Raw genomic sequence first — 20839 nt, 5'->3', positions numbered from 1 at the left:
CTGCATCCAATGTGCAGATGAAGTATATCTAATCCTACAAAAGTGTTTCATATGCTTCCCTACTTCATCAACCACAGTTGTAAAGCAGACCGGACAACCCACTCACAGTTGCAGACAAGTGGAAGCCGAACGAACGACACAGCCGTCCTGTGTGTGTGTACACATCAAAAGCAGTGCTCGAGTAACTTTTCGGTGAACAAATTTGCATCGCGGGTGGTTTTATGCATGAAGCGCAGGGGCGAACAGTCGCTACCATCCAAAACTTTCCATCTCCAATGTGTGCGAGTCCATGTGTGGTTCGGTTTGTGCGGCACGGTGCTGGTGCGATGAATTCGTGCCGATAAGTGTACCGAAACCGCTCACATGCTGTAAAGGTGGTGTGAAGTGTGTGGGACAAGGAATGATGAGTACGATTTCCCTTCTACAAAGCCATTTCCGTTCCCGGTCGCTGCGGTCGCTTACGTAATGCTTTTGCCGCTAAAACCGAGCGGCACGTGAAGGAAACCGAGCGCTCAGAGTTTAAGAGTTTGATTTCCGCTGGAAATCACCATCCATCCACTGCCGCCCGTCTGTCACCGGAGTGGTGATCATCCTGCCTGCGAGCTAGAATCACCAGCAGTTTATTTGCATATTCTCATTACACAAAAGCCCCAGCATCGGCTTTTCTCTCATTTACAGGCGGCGGAGTCCCACTTGAACAACACTGGAACAACTGGAAATAAAGATGAACCGGGCACGCGTACTCTTCCCGCTGTCGCCGCGGCTTGGTCGCTTGGTGTGGAAGTTTCGTGAACACAGTGCCACACATCCCGTCCATCGCAGCAGATGTAAAGCAGAAATGCCGCCTCGGTGAAACTCGGTGCGCAACACAGGGGTTAACGGACACCGCTCTGCGGTCGCTCTGCCCTGCCCGAATTCGCCCTGGTGGAAAACAACGCCCACACCCAGTTGAAACTGAACTCTCGGCGCGGGGAGGGATGGTTGATGGACAGCATGATCGGTTCGGAAGCGTAACAAAAGACATAAACATATGCTCTCTCTCTGTTTCTTGCGTCTATTGGCCCCATTGAGCGTTCGGTGAGAGAGAGTCACTCATTTTCTCACACTGTCGAGGATGTGGCACTCATTTTCTGCAATTGGCTAGTCGGATTGCTCTCTTGCTCTCTTTTCTCGCACACACTTTCTTTCTTGGAGCTCACGACGCACACACACCGACATGTGGAATTAGGTTCTTTTATGCTTGGCTTTTTTGTGTATGGGCTTTTCTCGCCAACTTTCCGGCATTGGAGACTGGTTGGTTTTTTGTGTGAGCAGCGTAAAGATGACGACGACGACGACGGTTATGGGTGGCCTCTAACGAGTGACAAACAGGTGGTTAATAATAAATACCGACGCGTAGGGCAAGGTTTGGGAGTGCGTGTTATGGGGGAAAAGGTCTCCTCCTTTGCTCGGTTTCGATATGGCATTGTCCAAAACATAAACCAACATAGAGTTTGTTTTGGTTTCGAAGCAGAGATAGAAAGCGAGGGGGAAAGGAAGATTTTTTTCTTTCCTCCCAAAATCAGGCAGATTATTGTTTTATGTGTATTTTATTTTATGGCTTTTTAATGTGTTTTTTCTGTCTCTTCTGCATGTTGATGAAGCAATCTAATTCCTCGTCGTTGTATGGGTAAATCCTTTCCGGAAGATACCGATGCGTGCAAAGCTCTCTTTTACAGTGTGGCTGTATTGGTGGTCCCGATGCCGCTCGCGTGCGTTTACGGTGGAAATCAGCTGAAAGGCGTACCACAATTACGTATGTATGTTATTTATTTTACTTCTCGAACAATTTCCCGGAGGTCATGGTTTCGCGTGAGCAGAGTTTGAGCTATGGTGGGAGGGGTGTAGGAAATTTGAGAACGCTCTGACGGTGAACGGTGTCTTGCTCCGTGACGCAGATTACCATCATAAGCATCTCAATGGACAAAAATTGTAACAAATTGCATTTGGGAGTAATTTGAGTAACTCCATCCCGGACTTTACAATTGATACTGTCAATGACCCACAAAGTATAGCTTTTGTTGCACGAAATAGTTCAAACTTTGACCTAGATCATGTGCATACCGAACACCACTCCGATAGCGACATAACAAAAAGAAGGAAGCGCTTCCTGTCCCAAATTCATGCGCCAGCACCCTCACCATCCCCAACCCGCTTCTAACTGCTCTTCGCGACGGACTGTTTCGCGACTGGCGTCCACGTGTCGCCTCCGGTCCACCGAACACATATACACTCCCAGACAGAAACCCACGACTGGTGTCGCCGTTTTTTTTTGTGTCCTCCCCGTTCGTCTCACCCGTCCCATTTATTGCCACCCTCGCGGGCGCACATTCATAATCATTTCTCGGACGTTCCACAGGCACGGAATACGGAACACGAGGAAAAGGATTCTCATCCAACGGGGGTTTTTGTTGTTGTTGTTGTTGTAGTGAGCACCAGGCTGAGCCAGCTGTGTGTGTTTTGAGAGCGCGTGGATGTCCTTCGCACGGTGTGAGCAGCATCTCTCACACAAAAACCGACCGATCGAGACGGTTGTGCTCTGTGCTGAGAAAGAGAGCTTGAGAGAAAGAGAGCGAGTGGAGCAGCAGCATGCTCTGATGCTGGTAGTAGTAGTAGTAGTGGTAGTGGTGTTTGTTGGACGGAAGATTTTCCCGTCGCGTTTTCTGGTGATGGTTTCGGAATCTTTTTCCACGCACTCCGCACACGCTCACTCAGTAGATCGTGAGTGTTTCAATGCGTCGGACGTGCATCGCAGTGTCGCGTTACGCCATTCCCGGCACTCGGAACAAGCAGCGTTAGCCACTTGCAATTGTCATCCAGCAGCAGCAGCAGCAGCAGTAACAGCAGCAAGGAAACGGAGTGTACTTACACAGCAAAGCGAGGCACCTTTCCTCCAAAGCAGACGTTGCCTCGGCAGAGTCAGAAGAACGAAGGTGAACGAAGAAGTGTTGTGGCTGTCTAGGGGATGCTTTTCTTCTACCAACCGAGAGTGATTAGAGCAGCGTAGAATCCATCTACGCACTGTATACGTGCGTGTATGTGTGTGTGTGTGTGTGTGTGTGTATGTGTGCGGTAACAGAATCAGCCAGTGTACCTGACCACGGACTCTCCGATATTTACGGCTCAAGGATCCCGGCTTGCCAACAAGGGTCTAAGTAGGTGTTGTTTCCTGCACACATCATCGAGCGACGCCTTACGTACTAGATTGAAAGTAATTTTTGAAGTGCAAAAATGAGAAGAAGTACCAGGTCACACAGGAATTTGCTCTCGAATTGCTGCCTCCCGTCGAGCTGCTCTTCTGCTTCTGTTCTGGTTGTATTCTTCCCCAGGCTCTACCAACCTGCTTGCGTGTGTTGACACGTTTGACTCGTTCTGTTTTGTGGCGGCACCATGTGGCGGCACCTCATTCGTTCCGCAGTTGGCAAGAGCACATTCCTTGCGGTAGAATGCTGCCTGCAAAAAGGGGTTTTTTTCTCCTCTCCCTCGAATGCGTGTGTCGGGCGCGTTGAGCAGTGCGCTAACATACAATACGAGGGCCAAATGGGTGTATTAATATGTACCATAGCACGTGTGTGCGCGTGTGTGTGTGTAGGTGTCTGTGCCTGTTAGAAACACTTTGGAAAACATCTTTCATTCATCTTCGTTCCCGTTTTGGGAGCGAAAGGGGGTGAAAAAGATGGTGACACGATTTAAGCAAGTGTTTGCGTGAAAGCCACAGTGGAAAAAAGCACACTACCCGGTAAAGTGTCAAATACTGTGCTAGTGCATGTGTGTGCGTGTATCCGTGCGCGACAAGAGGGGGGGTATCTTTGTGCAAGACGAGGATTAGTAGCCATCCCCTCCCTATCCAAATGTTGTTGTAATTGTAGTAGTTTAGTAGAAATGTCAAATCTGACAGCTCAAAGTTCCCAAATGTTGAGTGAGATACACACAGATGGACTTTATTAGTGAACAGTTCGCAAACAATCGATCGAGTATTCGTTCGTTCGTAACCGATCGTACAGTGTGGTGCATGGGGAAGATCTCCTTTACGGGTGTGTGCGTGTGTGCGTGTATTTCGATCGTAGTACCCACCGAGTACGAGTAGCTGGTGTTGTGGCCCGGTTTGAATGCGGGGGGAAAACACACAGAGAATGAGCAAACCGTAGACGCGCATTTCTATAAATACCATTCGGCCTTTTCAAGCGTGCCCTGTCCCGACCATTTTGCCTAACCGTTCTGCCGCGCTGCTGCGAATGCTGATCCGAAGTGCCAGATACATACATCTAGGCACAGATCTTGTTTGCCTCATTAGTCGCTTTTATTTATTGGGAGTTTTATAAAGCCAATAACTTCCCGTTGGATGACTTCAATATTTGCGCTGAACACTTTAACTTACTGTCGAAATTCATTGTTCAATGCTGAACAATGTTTGAGCAAATACCTCTTGAAACATGTTACAAACAATGGCTGGTATTATTGAATCCGTTCGTAGCGGGAACGTACGGCGCTCACATGAAATTTTAGGGATGGCAACACATTTCTTGAGCCCGCTCCTACAACGCCGCGGTGAATAACTGTAGCAACCATCTAGTACGTTAAGAAAATGAGTGTCGGGACGTACGCCGCCGCTACGAACGGATTCAATAATACCAGCCAATGTCTCTCTTACTATATTTACTATCACTTGAAAAACATCCACCTAATAGCATCATGTCTTTGGCGCCAAATGTGCGTAACCCTAGGCATTGCCATCTTTCTCTGCCTTGTCTTTTCTGAATTTTCATAACATACACACTAATACCCCGCATGCCACCCCGTTCTAATACTTCCGCACAGTCCTCCCCCCCCCCCCCCCCCCTTAATACCATCGGAAGCAAACTTTGATCGAATGGCAACCAGAACGACGACGACGACGATGTTCGCTGACGATGGCGATTGCAATCGAAAGTGAAAATATTTGTTTTTACCCCTTGTGTCCCACTTCCCTTGGCATGGCTGTGTTCCCTCCCCCTTTCAGTTCACGGGTTTTTTGCTAAGCCCCTCTTCTTCTACCCACCATCTCTTCCTCCCTGCTTTTTTCTTCTTCTCGTCTTCATCTTCCGCTTCGTGTTGGTGGGAAATCCCCGGGAAAAAATATTTTCGCGATCCGTTCATCCTCAGCCCTCCACGGTGGCGTGCGGTTCGTTCGTGTATGCTCATTTTTCCTTTTTTACCACCAAGAGCAAACTCTGTGTTTTGCTCTTTCGGTAGTTTTGCTTTTCATGCTTGTGCGACCACCTCTCGTTTGCTCTCTAGAAAGAGAGAGAGAGCGAGAGATGGTTGGAGAAATCGTCGCTACGAACGATCGCGTGAAGGGTAATTAATGTTATTTGCCTAGAATTGTGCATGAGTATTAGATCGAGAGCTGTCGTATGGTTTGTACTTTTGTATGATAAATAATCAAGAATACGTAGAACAGGGAAAGGCACTCAACGAAAGGCGAAAAACATTTCCACAGAGAGCTGAGATAAAACGTGTCAAAATTCAGAGAAGAGAACGATCGTACGCCAAGAGCGAAGTGATCTTCGCGCGCTCCGCATCGTTCTCCGGAGAGTGTCGGCAAAGGTTTCGGTGTGTAACATCAGCTCCCATTCGAGCAGTAGTAGGGTTTTGCTGCTGGCTGGTGGTGTGTAAAGTTCACTATTCGAAGCGGGTGAGTCGCGTGGTCAGTACATTCGCTGAATGAAAAATTAGTTGGTGGCGCTTGCGGCAAAAAGGGAAAAGTGTCCCCCTCATTTGTCGAGCTAACAGGGGCGTCACAGGTGTTTAATCGGAATTTTATCTAACGCAGGCCAAACAACCGTCAGTGCAGTGAGGTGACAGTGGAAACAAAAGAATACAATACTAAAGAAGGTGATATAGAAAAGAAAGCAAGTGTTTTATATATATATTTAACACAAGAATACTACTGTGCGTGAGTGCAACGTTTAGTGAAGCTGTTTTTTCCCCGCGCGGTGGTACGTGTGTTGTGTTTGCCTTTAGCACTCACGCTCGCTCCCCAAGCTGAGTGTAAGTAAATTAGTTTCTGGGGGTTTATTTGTCTTCAAACCCGTGCTTAGAAGTGTCCCACCAGCAGGTGTGCAGCGAAGTGTGTCTGTGTTTGTGCGTGCAAGTGCGTGCTAGTGCTCTCCGTAAAGGGGAATGGGCATTTCAGTTTGCATCTCAGCGTCGGAAGTGAAATAGATTCGAAAATAGAGCAACCAGTTGTGTTAGAAAGCAGTCCACAGAAAACGGGGAGGACCACCCTTCATTTCATCACCACACTCTAGGCGACGTGACTGAGCGTCGATCAACGGCCGAGCAAAATGTATGCAAAACCAATATTGTGTTGTGAAAGCATTTCACCTCCTTTCGTCACCTTGTGTTTTTGTTTACTGTTGTTGTTTTCTTTTTTCCTCCTCCCCCTTTTTTGAATTGCTTTCTTGTCGTTCGTAATCGTTATTGTTCTTTCGTTTCTTTTCTTTATTTCTTTCTTGTTTTAATTGATTGATCTCCTTTACCGTTTTGTCATGTTCTACTACGTAGCGTTTTAAATTGTTTCATTACTTCCATTCTGCTACTTCAAGAACGTTCACATTATAATGTGTTCAAGAAAATGGCCACCTTTTTCCACTTTTGAATGGAAATACGTACCTGTGCAACCCGAGTTACCCAATGTTTGCAACACATGTTACGGTCTCGTTCGTTTGTTTCTTGTTGTGCCCGAAAGTGCTTTCCCTCTTGTTGTTTTTGTCTATTGCTTTACTGGTTCCAAAATTGTTCCCATGCTAGGTGTAAGTGTTAGGATTGGAGGTGCTTTCGTTATAGTTTACTCCTTCCAGAAGCTTAGTTTGTGTCAGTTTCATTTTATAGTTCAAATTTAAATATTTTAGATAAGAGTTTGAGATGTCAAGGGAAAAAATAGTCTATTAGAGGCTATAAAGTATACTAGAGGTTCAAACGCAGGGAAATATCCTATGAAAAAACTAGACAGAGGATTTCCCCCAGGTTAAGCCTGTATCAGCACTATCTGCAGTACACTTTATCCTAAAAGAGCGACCTTTTGTTCCATCTACATTACCATAATACATCTCGTGCCTACCGGGAGCCCCAACGATGATGCTACCCGTGGAGTAAATCCTGACAAATGTTCTGACAGCTAATCGAATGATAATGTGTTCCCATCGCGGCCTTGATCGGATGAAAGCTTTTTCGGGAAACTTTATCACACACACACCGCCGCGCCTTGGGGCGAAACGATGGCGACCTCCGTCCAAAGCAGCGACCACATAATCCTACCCCAAAACAATGCGCTCTGCTTGTACGTTCGTGTTTCATCCGTGAGCACCACCGTGTTGAGGTTGGTTGAGCCTCCGGATCCGGTCCACTATACGTGGCTGTCCTTTCCCAACGATACGGCAAGAGGACGGCCGAACGGAACAAACACAAAAAAAGCGAGCCAACGGCGAATGAACGGGGAACCCAACCCCAACGGGTTCGATATATTCACATGCAAATGTTTCCGCTTACATGTGTCGTAAAAGAGCATAATACGAAATCGATCAATTTTGTCGATCCGCGCTCTCGCCCCACACACCCGGTGGCCGGTAGCTTGGTCGCGTTCAATGAACTCGTCGTGGGCGCGAGGGTTAAGCAATACACAGAGACCCGCCCGTCCCGCCGTCAGCTAATGGCCGCCCGGTCGGCCCCCCAGGATCGTGTGAAGGCCACCCGATTGAGTCATGGAAAACTGGTTTCGATTTTCCACTTCACGTCGTTTTGTTTAGAGAAGCGATTGGTAAAGTTGTTTAGGGACCTGTGAGTGTGTTTCGATACATGGAAAAATCCGTTTTCCAGCCTCTCACTCTCTTTCTGTCTCACTCATGCTCACACGAGGGTTGGTTCTGGCGGTGCTGGCCAATTTGGGTAGCCAAATTCGGCAGCGAAGATGGCATCTTGAATCGCTCAATTTCGACGAACGACCATAAATCTTCCATTTCGGTGCGTTTTCGTAGCACGGCGGCGGCGGCGGCGGGTCGACATTCCTTCCGGGATGACGCAACGGACGGGGGGAGGGTAGTACTACTGGGCAGAAAAAACATCGCCGAACCGCGTGGTGTTATGAATGTAGATTGTGTCTGTTCCTGGAAATGGGGGAAACGAATAAATTCTGTTGCAAAAATTGTTTGCAGTGAAAAATGTGTGTGCAAATAACTGCAATTGCAGGACAATGGATGGGGGAATTGTCTTTCCACTTGCCGTTGTTCTAGATCGGCAAGACGTTGCAAAGCTCGTGACTTGCTGTTTCAAAATGAGAAAAGAAAAAAAAACGCAAATAGCAAAGTAAAATTAGCATAATATTTGCATGCCATTCGCAAATAGAAATAACACATTGACTTCTTACCTTAGAGAGCCATTTTTGGAATGGACTTATTTTTGGAACCACTCATTTTCATCGTCAATGGATGGCTCGATCTATTCATGCCCATAATTCCGATGAGTTCACATATTTACATAAGCATAAAATTCAATTTATTCTCCACGCTTGATAGCATTTTATTTTTCCGATCTTTTTTTCTTCGCCACTATCATGTATATATGTGTGTGTGTGTTGCTTTCAATCCACCAAATGCTAAGCTTGATCTTTCACAAAATGTCAAAAGCCGCTTTTGTGCAGTTTATTTGGTTTGCGGAGTGGATATTGCACATTTCGCCCTTACGCGTATGATGGTTGCGCGTGCTGCGTGTCATCCACCAGGCGTCTCCATCGGCATGCTGGGAGCAGTGTTTGGGAAATTTGTTTATTCCCTGCACACAAATAAACGCTTTCTGTATTGTTTATTTATTTTAACTTACTTGCTTTTTGGTTCGAAATTCTAGTCAAATTGTAAAACAAATTGAAACTGTTTTTCCACGTGCGATGATACAATTTGTGCGCGCAAACGCTCACAATCGCCATACGGGTCATTATGCTGCTTGATTGTTCTATTTTCAACTACACGTTTTGCCTCGTTTTGAGCACCCTTTCCTCTGCGCTTCAGCACACACACACACACTACAGCACGCAGTGGCAGTTGTGCTAATCAAATCGTTCCCCGGATTCGCTGATGGCTGTCACTTGTCACATAATCTTTTTCCCCTGATTTTCCGCATTCTTAGACCCGCTAAATGTTGCCTTCCCTTTTATTTCTTGCGCTTCTGCTTATCTTTCCTACTCACTCCTTCTCTCTTGCTTGCTGCTTGTTGATTCAAACGGAGAGAAATGAAACAGGAAAAAGAAACGTTTGATGCTAGATATTCTACACACAGACACCCGTGATGCTTTCTCTTTTTTCCCACCTGCTACGCTATTATTTTCCTCCTAACAAAACAACATGGCGAGTAGTGATTTGAGGTGGTGCTGTCGTGTGTTGAGGTTTGAGCGATAGCAACAACACCACAAAAAACACACAACTTGAAATGAAAAAAACCGAGTTCCCAGTTGCGTGTCGCGCACACGTTTGTACCCTGACCTAGCACGCTCAAAGCGCACATGCATATTTTACAGCACAGCAGCTACGGCACAGTTTCGTACGTCCCTACGGGGCGCAGCCGTTTGGACAGCCGGTTGGTTGGAATTTGATTTTCCAATCGGTCATCGGTGATGGGATGGCGTGCTGGTGGAATAGAAGCGCAAGCGGACATGGCAAGCGTGCGGCAAAACGTGACATGACAAATTTGATCAATGTCAGGATCTGATTAGCTTATTCAGGAAGCAATTGTTGTACGGCAATGGGGGAGTTGCATAGGGGTTACTACTTTTTGTTGTAGTATTGTGCATCCCAAAGCAATTCAAATTTTGGTCAAAAGTGAACGAAATGGTTGTGACGGTTTTCGGGGCAATATTGTTGTGAGATATGTCGGTGCGGTTGTTGTGGGGCCAATTAAAATCAGTGACACAATTGGTACACATGTTAGGGCGTTGGGTTGTGATTTGTTTGCTGAATAAGAGAGTGAGAAGAGCCACCATTCCCAAAAGCTTTTTACTAAAAGGTTATAAAATGGCAGCTAAAGCAATCAATAACATTCACCTTTACCCATTAATTTCTCCTTTCAATCAACGCCTGTCCATTGAACTCTACTGTGTAGCTCCTTCAACGTAAACAGTTCATCGTCTTGTGTGGCTGTGTCGCTTGATTCTTTGTTCCACGACACAATAACTTGTTCGCATCTTATCTTACCATCCATCTGCTCCCCGGCTGCATAAGAATGTCACCTTTAAGCTCTCGAAAATGGCGACGATGAAAATAAAATCGCCATGAAGGCATCTCCCTTCTTTACAATACTTTTTTATCCTAGACCGAAGAAGACCAGCGACCTTCTCTCCTGTACCCCTCCCTTCTCTGTAGCGTAATTGTTTATTGTGTGTTTTTATTTCCACCTCCCCCTGGCCCCTGTTTGGGCGACGTGCGTTCTCATTCGGCGATCCGTTTTCACTGATTTCTCTCAACGGCGAAACGCAGCGCAGTTAAATCGTTGGCAAACGGAAAGCCTTGCAAAATCTCCCCCGTGTCCCATCAGTGCACGCGGTTTGATATTTTTGTCAAATATCATCAGAGCAATTTGAGCAGCAGGGGAGGGGAGATTTAAAACAGCAACAATCCTTTCCTGCCCGTCTCACCATCTAGAGCTGGTACATTAACTACTACCAGTAGCAACACGCAGGCAAACCGGCCCTCTGGGCACTGGGCAGCCTGGCTCAACAATAGGCGGGCAATTTTGCAAAGATTTATTTCGAGTTGTTATTTTTAAACTCGGCTTCTTGGTTTGTTTTCCCTATTTTTCCTTTCAAAATAATGTCGCTCGTCACTCGTCAGCTTGTTCTTTTGTGATTGAAGTGTGTGAGCGTGTGATCTTTTCTCAACCGGCGAGTAAATTTTAACTACATTAAACCTGCTCGTTCTCTATCCAATTAGTAGTGTAATCGTAGGATAAGTTGAAGCACACACAAAAAAGGGCCATCTCATACAGCAAAGACCTATTAAAGACCGATTTAGTCATTAATCCGCTTTTAATCATTATACGTACGCTGCCGCTTCAATGGATTTTGGTTTTGGTGTTGGGCTCAAAAGTCAAATGGAAAACTTTGTCATCTTCTCAATCTACATGCACACTGTGTATACATGTGTGTGTGTGTGTTGGTAAAAGGGAGTAGAGCAAGGATTAAGGCTTTTCCATTTCCATCACCCTTACCCCTCCTCCTTTCGGGTGTGCATGACCCGAGCAAAGCTCAACAGGTGGTTGTATTCTACTGTGCCGTGCGCGGGGCTTTTGCACAAAATGTCGGCCTATTCATAACGCCACCATCACCACACGCCCGCCGATTCATTCATCTGCCCGGGAGCAATTGTTGCTGACACACACACACACACACACGCGGAAAATGGTTCGCCTCCCGATATGGTTCTGCCAAAACTCGCCCATTCAAGCCGAATGGTTGGTGCAAGCCAAGGTGTGTTCTTGCCAATATACAGAGGGGAATCAGGGCGGAAGGTGTGTGTGTGTTGAATCGGCACGTCTGTAAATGTGTATATCAGGTGGCCCAATCAGCATTATAAATTTGTGTTTTGCCTGTGCACGAACGCTTCCAAAGCACTGTGCCGATTGTATTTGTAATGGCATTTGTTTGAGTTGGAAAACAAATACGGTTTGTGGCGAGGTTTCGGATGGCTCCTGTTTAATGTTGTACTTTTAAATTGAGTTGATAACAAATACTATGCAATCAATGTGATATTTTATTTGAAATTAATTCTTAATCATCACGAGAAGTTAATTGGACGAATTAAAACCCTCCCTTGCTCGCGAGATAACAACTCAACTCATTTGAAGCGAAACAGGGCCAACCGGGCGGCACTTGAACTCGCCGTATGGACTGGCGGAAGGTCTTTCCCCGAGTCGGGGTCACATCCTGCACTGCTCCCTCTAGTACAGCTTCCTCACATGCACGGTACGCCGGCCATAGTTACTTGCGTGGCACAAGGATTTGTTGTCGAAACTATTTTTAAACTTGCTAATCCCACGAATTATTCAGCCTGCCGGCTGCTGCTTGTTGGACCGGATGCTGCTGCTACAAAAAAAAAACAACACCCGTTGCGACATCATCCACTCCTGCTGCTGCTGCGGGAGAAGGTGTTCCGTTCTTGTTGCAAGCGATGCGATTTTTGCCCGTGCTCTCGTGGTGTGGAGGTCAGCGTGGTTTTTTGATGCAGGTGGCCGCTTGCGGTACGTGGCGCACCGTTTGCCAACTCGTACGACTACACCGTCAGTCGTAAAACAATGTTTTCCATCAGTCCACCATACGCTTTCGTTATTATTATTATTATTATTATTATTATTATTATTATTATTATTATTGTTGTTGTTGTTTTAAGACAAAATCTCTCCGTTTTTGCATCATCCGTCACCGCGTCGGTGCCGTGTTTGTGCATCTGGGTTGAAGGATGGATTGTTGTCGCGTTGCGTTGGGTTGCAGCGTTTCCGAGGACCGAGGGTGTCGACGGATTGATGTGGAAACATAGTCCCCTCCCCCCCCCACCCCACCCTCTTCGCTGCTGTCCCCGTCCGCCCCACTGGTTGAACGTTCTAAGAATAGTCACGGGGCGGTTTGTCTTGGTCAAAAAGACCAGTCAGCAGACCCAAGGCACCTGCAAAAACCTCTTCTCTCCACCGCAAAGAGGGTAGGGTACGGGCGTCTGGGTTTGATTATTTTGCCTCGTAAGCAAATAAAACCGCGAATGCGTTTGGGCGGAACGACGCGTTGTTTTGGTGTAAAAATTGCCCAAGACCGATCGGCTTTTACATCTTGCAAGTAATTAAACGCGAAGCAAAATAAATAGCGCAGCAGCGCAAATGCTTCAAGAGTTAGCTCACTGATGAAGATCTTCCCCCCCACCCCTTTTTCTAATGCCATTGACCGTGACCTCCCGGTGTAATATGTTCCTAGCAGCAACGCAAGATGATGCGTGTTTCGCTTCTGACGCACACCGTTTCGAGGGAGAAAACAAAACACATCCTTTGTTGTGTGCTGTACGTGCGCTAAGGAACGGTGTCTTGCATATGCTGGGCAGGAATGCTGCACAATGGGTGTACCATGACGGAGTACTGTCACCTGAAACTACTTGAAATGGGCCCTACCCCCCCGACACAGACCTCCCACTGGTGCAGCTCCTGCTTAATGTCTATTCCGTCCCACCAGCAGCACAGTTTGGGTGGGACAGTTTTCTCACCTGTAAATGTTCACACTTCTCCCCGGTCCGAAAGTCCTCGAAAGGTGGGTTTGTGTCTGTGTGTTTGCACATAGTGTCCCATCGTTGCTTCAGGTTGTTTTCGTACATCGAGCCCCCCGTGATCCTCGCATCCTCCTTCGCCCGCAGGCTACAAGCTCTTCCACAAGCGCTCCCATCGACTTTGACTTCCTTCCGCTTCACCAGCGCCGTTGTCGGTTCGGCGGAAGGATGAGTGCCCGTGGAGGTGTGAAAAAGGACTCTCTGGCAGGGGATCCACCCACCCTCCCAGAGTTTCAAAAGTCGGTGCTTGGACACGGAAAAGCGACACACACACACACACACATCCATGGTCTTACCATGAAGCTTGAATGGGTTTAGCGGTGGGTAAATTGTTGTTTCTATCGCAGCGTGAGTTTTGCTGCGATGCTTCTGGGTCGCCCGGTTTTTTGGATAAATTATGAGCACCGCACCTTAACTATGTTGTGTACCACCATTTTCTCACCGTAATCAGTGTGGGTTGGCTGTTTTTGGGAGCTTTTGTGAAACGTAGCACAAAGGATGTAGAGCATGGGGTTTGAAATTGTCATGTCGTCTTCTATTTCACTTCCATCGATGCAGGAGACAGTTTTGATGAAAGAATATGCCATTATACTGTTGTGTTTTAAGATCACAGCAAGAGCATAAAATCTTAAACATCAGCACACACACCTCTCTAAACCCGGCGCGAGTGTTCACACGAAAAATCAATCTGGTGCCTGTTTCGCTGCAAAACGATTCACTCCGATACTACCAGCCACCCTCCAACGGGGCAATATATCTCTTTCGCCGACAGTAACAATCTTTCCTCGAAGCCAAACCCTCCGGGGACCTTTTAAGGCGAATAGTTGCGCCGTGGTGTGTGTGCCGTACAAGCCTTTGCTATAAATTTGCAGCCGGCAATGTTTGCTGCTGCTGCAGCTGGAAAGTACGAAAGAAAATCACGAAATACACACGTTCGCTTCGTTTAGTTTTGGTGAGACGTGGTGTAGCCGAGAAAGGGGAACGGTTGGCGAGAATAGGGCGATAGGATATTTATGGGGCGTGAGTTTTTTTTTTTTTGTTATTTTGGAGAAATGTAGACAAATTAGCACCGGCCTTGTTTCGACGGCCAAGCGTGGGACTCATTTTAATGATTTACTGTACATGGGTATGCTGCGAAAGAGGGATGGATTGGTTCGACTGGGTGGTGGGGCATGTCTTTTGAACCGTAATGAGGGGTTCTTTGTCTAGCTAATTTAACGATTCACCACACTGGTGGTTATTGGAAGCTAAGTGTTTGATTTATAGCAGTCAAAACAATGAGTTCATGTGTTGTTTTCAATCTTAAAGCGACGGATTTTAGCTTTAAAAGCCCGATTTTTTCCCGAAGTCGCACACACCTACAAACACCCGTCCCAACAAGAGAAAAGTTTGAAGCTTGAAAAGGTTGAGTTTGAGGTATTTTTATTACATTTTCATAAAGGCAACTTTTGTTCGGCAACTCCTCGAGGCAACATTTGCTTCTCCTTCCTCCTTTTCTTCTCCATCATGGAAAGCTCATATGGAAAGTTTTGCCCGCCGCTGCACAAAATAAGTCTACACCACAGATGGGACAGATTAACGTAACGGTTGGTTCTTGAAAACCACCCCAACGAGATGAGAGCTGTTTGCAATTTATGCGCGCGAACGCGACTGTAAACTGTCATTTTCACAAAACTCCACTCCAACGCCCTATGGTTTAATGCGCTGGGCAGGAAAACGGCAACACGCACCACCGCTTTTAAGTGCAGGCAAACAAGTAATGGATTTAAAATAGTGATCAAATTAATTCCCATTTCCCATTCCCGTGTCAGCATTGCTTACGTTCAATTACCATTGCGCAGGGTTCAGGGGCATTTCGCACCGGATGCAACTGTTCGGCGCGCTCAAGGTGCATCGGGTATGGTGCATTGCTGATATATTACCTGTCCGAATGCGCTTTGGAAGCTCAACAAAAAAAGGCTAACAAATAAACCATCCATTACACCGAAATCGGATACATTTCGTTAACTGCTTTCAATGTAACTCACACACGCAAATGGGCGAGTGGAGCGAGTGGCAGTAATCCGATTAAGCTTAGCCGTTGAGTGAATTGAATGTTTTAAGCGAAACATATTTCCATCAAAGCGGATAGTTTGTTACGTGGGAATGATGACCTTAACCGATCTTCTAAATGGTATCAATATATTAGTCAAATAAACCAGTTTTTGCTGCAACAACGTTCATTTTAACACATCAAGCAAATATACCTCTTCTGCCTTACATTAGACGAGATAAATGATGTGAAAAACATTTGCTCCCCGTACCAATGGGTTAAGGAAGACATAGCAAGGTCTCCTCTACCAGCTCGCTCACATGTGTTTGCATTCAATCTAGCGCCGAGTGAGCAAGAATAAATTCAATAGAACTTGTGTTTGCTCAATTTCACGATCCATTTCGTAAAAATAGCATCCCTGCACCTCGATACCCTCGCCATCCTTACTCGGCGGGAATGATTCACTTGACGTACGTACAATACGCAGTATCGATTGTAGTTGTTTCACAGCAGGCACAACAAGCAGCAGACAAGTATGAATGAAGCAGATTAGATCTTATGCGGTAATGCGTGTGTGTGGGGAAAGATAGACGTTCGAGAATTCGAGGATGAATAGGAAACAGGATGAAGGAGCACTACAAGCAGAGAAAAATAGAACGGAACAAAGCAGGGTCCCTCCCGTCTTACAGAGATAGATTTATTCATACATAAGCAAAGCAACACATTTGACTGGATATTGAGGCGCACTTATTGGCAAAACAAACAAACGATCGAACTGTATATTGTTCTTGTGACTTTTCCCTGGTGGGAAACCTTTTCCGGATGCCTCTGTTTACGTATTTCTTCCTCTTCTGTGTCGCCTTTGCTCTTGCATTCTCATTTCGAGTGTTTCGTCTCTTTCTCTTTTCTTTATTTTCCTTTGTTTGGTTGGATCGTTTTCGGTCACACATTCCTTCTGTCGTTGCGTGGAACACTCAGGCCATTCAGTTCGTCGTTGCCTTAATCGAGAAGCAGTTTTAATGGAATAATTTCGCTCGGAATATCTTCTAAAACATTCCAATTTAATAGAAGTAGAGAGTCCCAAAAGGAACAATACTATCTGTACGAAATGTATTAATTATTACCGCTAACAAAACGCCGTAAATGCTCCGTGTCGTGTGTAAAACAAAGCACAAAGATAGCGAGAGAATGCGACGAAAACTTCCGCCCCGCAGTTTGGCCGACGTTCAGGCTAGACCAGTGTCGTAATAGCGCCAGTAACGATAGTTATTAACCGGTTGTCCTAATTTTTCGTTCCCCGTTTTCTCGTTCCCCCCATTTTGCATCGACCATTAGCGCCGCGCTAAACGAGCCAAACCGAGGAGTGCCAGAGAGGTTATAGCCCGAACGGTGCAAACGATAAACGGATTCCGGGAGGTTGCGTTGACTCGTTGACCTCTTTGTCGCTCGTGGATCGGGCATACGGTGCACCGAAGAGTCGACCGGTAAAACACACAAACACAATTGCACATAACACGAAAGCACACAATTGTATCCTTTCCTCCTGATAGGTTGCAGGGCGGCAGTGTACAATAAAGTGTACCGAAAACAAAACCGAAACGATTTAAAACGGAAATAATCCAATCCCAATCCCTGCAATCTTCGTCCGTTCGGAAAGCTTCGGAGTGGTGAAAAAGCAAAAAAGGGAAAAAATAGTTGATAACTCTTTAACACAAAAGCTCCAAATAGTGGCCAACGGGCCACTCTCCCGCCAGACACGTGCAGTCGACTTCCCCACGTTTCACTTCACCAGCGTGTTCACTGTAGTGAGTCGCACAGAAACCATCGAGTCTCACACATATACAGTCTTACACACTGAACCCATAGACAAAAGCGCGAGCGCTCGAGCCCTCCATCTCCACCTTATCTCCCCGCAAGACCCATCGCGTTTCAAAATGTCCCGCTCGACGGCATCCAATCAGCAGCGACGGCAAAGATCAAGGTAAAGGAATGATTCAATTTACTACTTTTTCATATCATTTTTTGTTCATTTTGTTTTGCCCCCATTTGCTGTTAACTCGTTTTTAATCTGTTTTTTCAAATTTTTCTTTTCTGCTTTCTGAATGTCTGTCTATTTCATATTTTTGATGTTTTTTATGCTCGTGCTTTACGTTTTGTGTATATTTCGTCTACTTATTTTACAGGTTCATGTGTGTTTTTTACTTGTTTCAGCCTGTCTTTTATAAATATTATGTGTTTAGTGTTGTATTTACAATCTGTAAAACATTGAAGAGCTTTCAAATATAGTTTCTTTTTGTGACCAAACACCAAATAGCGAACCCTTTTTAAAGGGCTTCTTAAATCACGAATGATTTATTCATGCCTGGTTTTGGTGGGCCCTTTTGAAGGTTTTTTGCCCTGCTAGCTTTCCGACATACGTTCGGGCTACTTAAAAAGACCTTTTAAGGGCTGCCGATTAGAATCGATTAGGTGTGAGCAGCTCATGTTGCACAAGCGAATGCTCGAATATATCTCTCTCCCCCACTCTTTCCCGGTTATCAGTAGACCGTCTAATCGTTTCTTTCCCGTGCCTTTGCTACGCTCGCAACGGTTCAATGATTTTCACCTCACTTTAGAGCACGAAGCACGAAAAGGGAAAATCAGCATCAAACAAACCCTACGATACGATGAAAGCGAAACGAAACATCATTGGATGGTCGCTTTTTCTTCGCGTTGTGTTTCAGCCGTTCCCGACAATCAAACGGAAGTTTTGTTTTTTGCCTCTACACCTCTGGCCGGCTGATCAAATTTCGGCTCGCATACGCAGAGTTTAATGGAAAGTTAAAGAGAACAGAAAGCGTAAACTAGGACCCAATGCACACAGAAATGGTGGTATTCGAATCAGATCGAGCAGTGGCGACGCTTTTTCATCTCAAGCATGGCATGCGGCATGAGCCAGCCTGCCTACAAGCAGCAGTTAGTGCTGATTTGCAGCGGAACACAGCATTTTCACTCCACCGGATATCGATTTCGATCGAAGGCTCTTCAGCGTGAAGCTAAACTTTCACTTTACCGAACCGCTTCCATGGTCCTTAGCCAGCGCGACTCGGTGCGGCTGCTTCCCTTCGATCGATGCTTCGATGCTTTCGATGTCCGCTCATCCATCCGAGGGCCATTTCCGGTTCATCGGATATTTTGCAGCACAAAGCCGGAACACCGGGACGACGAGGGTCAAGCAATTCACTGCCATTTTCCAACCGCCGCCACGCCTTCCAGCCTTGACTGTCCCTGGACACGGGACAGGCGCTCCCGAAACGCCTCTTCTCATCACGGAGACGCAGTAATGGGGCAGAGAGAGAGAGAGAGAGCAGCCACGGTAATAATATTATTGTATCATTTTTCAACTCAAACAAGCGAAAGCGTCCGGGAAGAAAATGGCTCCACACCAACCACTAGATACTTTCTATCGAGACCATCGAGACTCTACGGGGTTTCCCTTCGTGTACCGTATAGATATAAAATCATTGTCCCTGTCCGTTGCGTCAACAAATTCTTGGCCGTTTTTTTTATCTCTCCTCTACCTCCACATTTTTCTCCACCAATAGTGTCGGCTCATTGCCCAGCAGCTCCATGCGGCTTGGTTTGGTTGCTGCTTTGCCGTCCATTTTTCTCCCGGCGCCTTTAGCGCTGCCAGTCACACCATGTTGCCCGTGACGGTGACGCCAAACGAACGAATGAACGAACGCTCTGCTTTGATAGTCGATAGTTCCGGTTTGGGTAGGGGAGATCGAAAAAGCAGCAAAGAAGAAAAAAAAGGCATTTAGTAATGAATGTGTAGGGCGTGGAGAGAGCGAACGCGAAAAAAGAGCTAACTTTGGTGGGCTTAGTTTGCCCAACATAAATACTGGCAAGTGGTCGAAATGCAAAAAAAGAAAACGAACAATGCACAGGAAGAAAACACATTGCACTCCGCGAGGAAGCCTAGGCAATATGTGTTGTGGGGCGAGTGTGTGTAGTGGTTTTTGCTCAATACACTATGAAACATATGCGCCCGAAACAACAAACGCCGTCGAGGGAAAAGTGATGAGCGTGTGTTGGTTTGTTTGCATCCAGCGCGATAAAGCTGATCGATGAGGCGTTCGCTAACGCACCTAGCTCATTTCATCCTCATGAGAGTTTCGTTATTCACGTTCATTGATTTTTCATAGAGGAAAAGATAGAGAAAAAGCTTCGAATATTTCTTAAAAGTATGGATTTAAGAGAAGTGCTTTGTTATGAAGACTTTAATGAGTTGCTTGTGTTAAAACCGTAGCAGGTTAGCTTATATCCTGATTGAAAGGCTGCATGGTTTGACGCTTTTTTAGTGTGATTGTCAACGCGTAGTGCAACAACAAGCAAATCATCGGTTCGATTCCCAAGTAAACCAGACCTCCTTTACGCTTTTCTAGTTTATACTTTAACAGATTTTCTAGTTCGTACACTGTTGTAATTCTGGAATTAACGTATGAGACGATGATAAGAAGATCTATAATCGTATGCACTAAAACATACGTGCGCCTCATAAACCCGCATTATGAGATTTATTTTCGTTCTTTTTCCATACTGGGCACACCTCTGAGCATATCGATTTTATAATCCGTTTCAAACCTTTTCACTCATACACTTCAGTACAGGACAGGTAAAAGAGTCGATCGTATCAGTGTTAATTGAAGGGTAGCTTTCCTAAATGACGATGAGAAGACACACATACATACTCTTTGATGACTGCGTCTCGGTAAGCGTTACGATCATAAATTCAACGCTGACTCGACAGAGTTACCTGGAATTACGAAATTAAGCTGTCTGCCACTACCCCGTGATCATCACGGGAGTTGAGGGGCTTGGGTGGGACTAGATGTTATGGCTGAATTCAAAGGAAGCATCGACGTTCTACAGCCGTCGGCGTGACAAACATAACTCCCCTGCAACGGGCTAGTAGATGATGTCATATTATGGCGTTTGCCGCTTTGAACGCTCGATTGTGACACAACCAATATCCTATGATTCTGGTAAGCCAAACGAGTGCCTTGATGACTACACACAAACACTAACACACACATATACTCACATCACACAAGCGCACACCGTTTGCTTCAAATTATCATCTTTATCCGTCTTCATTATTCATAGCTCGGGAACAATCTTAAACGACTTTCGTCCCGTTTTGTTCGATCACGGGTGAACCAGGCAGTGCAGCAAGGGCCGGATTCTGGGGCCTGAAAGCGACCAACATTTCATATCGATCGTAATTTAATATTTTCACTTCTGAAGATTGGAAAAGTTTGATGCTCCGTTGGGTGAAGCGTTGTTTTTTTCTACTCTCGTTTGCCTTGATTTTCCTGTACACGAAGCTTTGTTTTTTCGAAGCGAAGCTTTCCGAGCGAGGAACCGCTTTTGGTTTTCCTTTTAAACCTTAACTCGGCTT

General features: G+C 45.9%; 1 protein-coding gene across 12 annotated transcripts in view; it reads left to right on the top strand.

Moving 5' to 3' along the window:
- The first annotated feature begins 2737 nt into the window (after positions 1-2737).
- The window catches only part of LOC1277872 (receptor-type tyrosine-protein phosphatase kappa), an 83413-nt gene continuing 65311 nt past the window's right edge, over positions 2738-20839 (top strand). Inside the window, exons 1-4 of one of the 12 annotated variants that reach the window (XM_061661646.1) lie at positions 2738-2972; positions 5852-6367; positions 16732-16880; positions 16947-17377. In XM_061661646.1, the coding sequence (XP_061517630.1) occupies positions 17331-17377 (47 nt within the window). In that variant the 5' untranslated portion in view covers positions 2738-2972; positions 5852-6367; positions 16732-16880; positions 16947-17330. Of the gene's footprint in view, positions 2973-3055; positions 3195-5356; positions 5714-5851; positions 6368-16731; positions 17378-20839 lie in introns of those variants that run through there. The other 11 variants (XM_061661654.1, XM_061661652.1, XM_061661651.1 and 8 more) reach the window with 11 other exon arrangements.

This window comes from Anopheles gambiae, chromosome 3, assembly GCF_943734735.2.
Source record: "Anopheles gambiae chromosome 3, idAnoGambNW_F1_1, whole genome shotgun sequence".
NCBI lineage: Eukaryota > Metazoa > Arthropoda > Insecta > Diptera > Culicidae > Anopheles > Anopheles gambiae.
The sequence above is the reverse complement of the archived record's forward strand: the minus strand, read 5'-3'. Positions and strand labels throughout refer to the sequence as shown.